At 41.9% G+C, this 5,724-nt stretch overlaps 1 protein-coding gene across 2 annotated transcripts; it reads left to right on the forward strand.

The window, feature by feature from the left end:
* The first annotated feature begins 2,917 nt into the window (after positions 1-2,917).
* On the forward strand, positions 2,918-5,294 carry LOC147613970 (actin-like). Of its 2 annotated transcripts, XR_015263286.1 has the most exons (6): positions 3,108-3,249; positions 3,577-3,640; positions 3,821-4,214; positions 4,317-4,726; positions 4,768-4,930; positions 5,013-5,294. XR_015263286.1 is itself a non-coding variant. In XM_086781958.1 (5 exons), exons 2-5 carry the CDS (start codon positions 3,581-3,583, stop codon positions 5,076-5,078), a joined length of 1,134 nt encoding a protein of 377 aa, XP_086638084.1. In that variant the 5' UTR covers positions 2,918-3,249; positions 3,577-3,580; the 3' UTR covers positions 5,079-5,294. The 2 variants fall into 2 exon arrangements, 1 of the variants encoding a protein (XP_086638084.1); XM_086781958.1 differs by having other exon boundaries at positions 2,918-3,249; positions 4,317-4,930.
* Positions 5,295-5,724: the final 430 nt, after the last annotated feature.

Raw genomic sequence — 5,724 nt, forward strand, 5'->3', positions numbered from 1 at the left:
AAGCAAAGGATCAAAACAAGAGGTCTGATACCATTGCAAGGAGGCAAGGAGGGAGAATAGATGTGTGCTTGCTTACTTGAAGCACGACAAGGGTGGATTGCACCAAGAAAAGATATGGAAGCTTGTAATTGTATTAGTAAAAAGTATCATGATTATGGAATGATTATTGAATGGCCCATATTGGCTTATATAGTAGACATTGGGTTCACACTACTTTAATATGTGCCCATGCCCATGCCAAAGCCACATTCACTTTTACATCTTATTGTCCTTGTCCCATGGCCCATGTACAATATACAAGCAATATTTGGCCCATGACCATTAACCCACAAGGCCATGGCCCCCTTATTTCATTACATTAAATTAACGATTTCAACATAAGCAACATGAGACTTTAAAAAGTTTTCTCGAGGTTTACTTCTTACAGATCTCATCAAGGATTGTTATTTTTCACGAGTCAACCATGAGGACAACAACTTCTCTTTTGATCAAGAGGGTAATTCTCAACAGCAAGGTAATTATGATAATCTAGGTAAGCCTAAAACTCATACTTATGCATTGTTTAATTTTATAGTTAAATTTTAATATATTGGTCAAGATAGTTCAATACGCGGAAGAATATACATATTAGATCATTCACTATAAGGACTTGGGTAAACTAACAATGATGCACATATGTTTTTCGACTGATTGCCGAAGAATATATGTAACTTATTGTTATTTCACATTCATCCTTTCAACTCTAACACAACCTCATTTAAAACACTTTCTTTAAATTATTCTCTTTCTATTTTTAAACAAGATTAACCAAGTGTCTGTGAGAGATACTTGTGTTGGTATCTGTGAGAGATACTCGTGTTGGTGTTTGTGAATAAATGCGCAACTGAGGTCAGTTGTTGCAACCCGAACAAGAGGGAATGTTACAGTAATTAATTTATTGGGTGATCTAATAAGTAAAAAGAATATCTTGGGTGACCCAAGTGTGATTAATTTGGTTGTGAGTAAATCCAACCAAGTGTGACATGTGTGATGCATGTAAGAAATGTGTGAGTTTGATTGTGAGTGAGTCCGATCAACTCTAAGACACATGTGACGTGTGTAAAGGTTCTGTGAATTTGATCGTGAGTGAGTCCGATCAACTCTTTTAAAATAATTCTTGATGAGAGTTGGTTGTGAGTGAGTCCAACCAGCTGTGACACATGTGAGACGTGTGGTATACTTGGTGAATACGTGTGATGCGTATGAATCCCAAGTTGGTTGAAAGGAGGAGGAAAGAATGATTTATTCTCAAAGGATGTTTGAGGAAGGAAGAGAATATCCTTTGTATGACTCAACAAACCCTATCCTAGAATCATATAGTAATAATGTTGGTCCCCTGACTATCGAATAATTTAAAAGATTGGGTGGAAGGTAGAATGCACGCCAATCCACCAAGGAACGATTACCTTTGCCTCATCCAATGTGTGTGAGTTTGATCAACTCTAAGACACGTGTGACGCGTGTAAAGGCTCTGTGAATTTGATCGTGAGTGAGTCCGATCAACTCTAAGACACGTGTGATGCGTGTGAGGATATGTGGGAGTGAATCCACTTAAATACATAACGGCATACTTTGTGAATACGTGTGATGCGTATGAAAACATTGTGAGTGAATCTAATGTGGGAACAATTAATGTGTTTGATCACTCGTATGTGGTGCCTATAGTTACAACCGAGAACGGTTGTTCTTTTGAACCGGGATGACTATCATGGGAGTGAGATTTTCCAGAATATTTTATCATGGGAGTGAATCCAATTAATTATGTGTGATGCATACATGGTTCATGTGTGAAGCATGGTAATGAATGATTTCCATTTATTATAATTATTTTTGTGAGTGATTCCAAAGTAATTGTGATCTAACATTGTGGCCTATGTGCTGAGTATAGATCATGAGTTCGAGACAACCAAGGTGGACATTGGACGAGATTATCTAGCAAAGCACATGTGTGCTAAATATTTAATTTTGTACGGTTTGGCCCATCGTACATATATTGGGCAAGGTTTATTTTTGATGAGATGCTTTAAAAAGCATTGGACTAAGGTTCAATTTTGTAAAAAGCCCAATTTTGGAGAAGCTATGCTAATAATGGCTCCAAGGGATAAATTTATTAATATGATTTAAATACCGCATTGTGGGAGATTGCACCTAGTCTTGTGTTCTTTGATTCTTATGTTCTTTGATTTATGCTCTTGATTTATGCTATGATGTTATGGTTAATTTCTTTTATTATTTAATTTACAGAATAATCTAATCTCCATGTACCATGGTCCTGTAACACATACCATCACAGCACAGACCACCACAGACATGTGGACGCTCTGAGCCACATGCAGGAAGAAAGGAGTGAGCCGCATCTCACCTCAGCACGACGCGCATGTAGAGGACATGTCGATGAAGGAGCAGCCCCACACCACGAACCACGTGACCCCTTGTCCTAAACATAGACAATAACACAGAGGAGATGCTGATGAATGAGTAGCCTCACACCACGAACCACGCGACCCCCTGCCCTAAACATAAACAACAACACGCAAGAGAGCGAACCACATATGAAGGAGCAGGCCCACACCACTAACCACGCGACTCCTTGCCCTAAATAAAGACATCAACACACATGAAGAAAGGAGCGACCCGCATCTCACCTCAGCCACAGCAGAGGAAGTGCAGATGATGACGAAAGAGACACCCACGACTGCTGACGAGCCGCCCCATGCACCCCCTTAATTGCCACCCAATCTTCATGCATGCAGACTGTCCCAAAAATTTCACAATCATGCTAAATCCTACCTAACACCCAACTGTTAGCCTTAAAAACCTTACAAACTTTTTTTTTCCTTGGGGTCCCTTAGAGCCCCTCAACCACTATCTAATTAATTATTCAAAAATGTGTTCTAGGGGGCTTTCTGGTGCAGGCCGGGCATGTGACCTTGCATTGCATTACACAGTGTGATATCTTGTAGGGTGAGAAAAGGTTAGGGATAGGCTCTTTGGGACCAGTTTGTGCGTGGGGCTCTTTGTGAGTGCCAAATAGGCTGGAGATGGTGGATTGCCAAATAGGCATTTTGCCACTGTTTTCCAGCGGGTGGCTCATCCAGACCCTTCTTTTCCGTAGTGGCTTGCTTGATATATGCCTCTTCTTCTGCAGGCGAGTCGGCGTATCATCAGCTAGCCTATTCAGCCCACGATCACGACTCCCATCAGATCTTGGTATGTTTGGGTTTCTCTTGACCTGGTTGGGCGGTTCTTTAAGATTGATGTTACTGGTCTTTGATGAATTTTCAATTGGGTTTTTTAGATTTAGCTTGATCTGCCCTCTGTATCACAATTGTAGATTCTGTCGCATGTGGGCGAGTTGATCCATCAATCAGAACACTGCATGTTTACCGTGTATAATGCTTAATACTGCCTGAGGTTTCCTTTTGTTGATGCTATCTCACTCAGGTGGCATGCTCTATTAGTTCTTGCTTTTGTCATTGTGAACCTTGATCTGATGGAAGGCTTGGTTGTGTCTTTCGCTGTTGGTTGTTTTTAAAGAAAAATGGGGGATGCTGAGGAAGTTCAACCTCTTGTCTGTGACAATGGATCTGGTATGGTGAAGGTAAAGTGCCCCCCATGCTTGGCCCCCTCTTAATGCATCCCGTGTTCTCTGTGTGTGTATGTGTGTGTGTGTGTGTGTGTGTGTGTGTGTGTGTTGGGCACTCATCAACGTTCCTGCATTTTCTATTGGTTTTCTGTGTTGGGCACTCATCAATTTTCCTGCATGTATTGATTTAAGCAGGCTGGTTTTGCTGGTGATGATGCTCCTCGAGCTGTATTTCCCAGTATTGTGGGTCGCCCACGACACACTGGTGTAATGGTTGGTATGGGACAGAAAGATGCATATGTTGGTGATGAGGCTCAATCAAAACGCGGGATCTTGACCTTGAAGTATCCTATTGAGCATGGTATTGTGACCAACTGGGACGACATGGAAAAGATCTGGCACCATACCTTCTACAATGAGCTTCGTGTTGCCCCTGAAGAGCACCCAGTTCTGCTTACAGAAGCTCCTCTTAATCCCAAGGCCAATCGAGAGAAGATGACCCAAATCATGTTTGACACATTCAATGTACCGGCTATGTATGTTGCCATCCAGGCTGTGCTTTCTTTGTATGCTAGTGGAAGGACCACTGGTGAGCATCAATCCCTTCGTAGATATGCATTTTCACCCTAGCCTGGGATGTCGGGGCAACAATTATCCTATGCATTTATGAATGGTTTCGGTTTTCATGCAGGTATTGTGCTGGATTCTGGTGATGGTGTCACCCACACAGTCCCCATCTATGAGGGTTATGCTCTGCCGCATGCTATCCTCCGTCTTGATCTTGCAGGTCGGGACCTGACTGATGCTCTCATGAAAATTCTTACTGAACGTGGGTATTCCTTCACAACAACGGCTGAAAGGGAAATTGTTAGAGATATGAAGGAAAAGTTGGCATATGTTGCCTTGGATTTTGAGCAGGAGCTTGAAACAGCAAAAAACAGCTCTACCCTTGAAAAGAGTTACGAGCTACCTGATGGACAGGTCATTACCATCGGTGCGGAACGCTTCAGGTGCCCAGAGGTTCTGTTTCAGCCATCTCTGATTGGCATGGAAGCTGCGGGTATCCATGAAACCACCTACAATTCCATCATGAAGTGTGACGTGGATATCCGCAAGGATTTGTACGGAAATGTGGTGCTCAGTGGAGGCTCTACCATGTTCCCAGGGATTGCCGACCGTATGAGCAAGGAGATCACTGCACTTGCCCCTAGCAGCATGAAAATCAAGGTGGTGGCACCACCTGAGAGAAAATACAGTGTCTGGATTGGAGGATCTATTTTGGCATCGCTGAGCACATTCCAACAGGTATGTCCACTTCTTACTTGGCTTGTCAGTTAGCCCAATCTTGATAACAGTAATGCTCATTCCTTTTTGGTGTGTGTTGCAGATGTGGATTGCCAAGTCAGAGTATGATGAGTCGGGCCCGTCCATTGTGCACCGAAAATGTTTTTAGAAGGTTCCAGAACTTTATGGGGATGTATTTGTGTTGCCTTTGGAAATGCGTCTATTCCTATTGAGAGTAAAGGGGATAAATATTGTTGTTCTTACATACCCAGTTGTCAGTGATTGTATGGTGTGAGCTGCCACCCTAGTCGACGTTTTGATGATGACACTATGCTATGAATGTAACTTGAGCTGACATTGTTTGAAGGTAGTTCCAAGTTTTATAGTCATGGGTCTGGCTATACACCATGTGATAATACTTCTTGCACATGCTTGTATGTGCAGAATGTACATTGGGGATAAACCAAGTGGTACTCAATATGGTGTTTAGGTGATGATTACAACAGATTTATCAGCGTAAATTCACCCAAAAATCACATAAAGCCAAGGGTAACAAATCTGTACTGAATGGTTGGAGTATCAAACCATCTCTGAATTGTAATATGAAGTTATAGGATCTATATTAGATACCCAATGGTAAATTTGGACCCTAAGTTGCACCAAAATATAATGATTAGTGCTAATTAATCATTGATTAGCAAAATAATTACCTGTTTTGTGTGCAAAAAATAGAGTGTACGGGGAGGCCAGATCTGGGGCCTTAGAGTTCAAATGAGCTCAATTCCTTTCAAAGGCATCAATACCAGTTAGTCTAG

This window comes from Cibotium barometz, chromosome 43 (assembly GCF_041138505.1).
Source record: "Cibotium barometz isolate CiBa-2024 chromosome 43, ASM4113850v1, whole genome shotgun sequence".
NCBI lineage: Eukaryota > Viridiplantae > Streptophyta > Polypodiopsida > Cyatheales > Cibotiaceae > Cibotium > Cibotium barometz.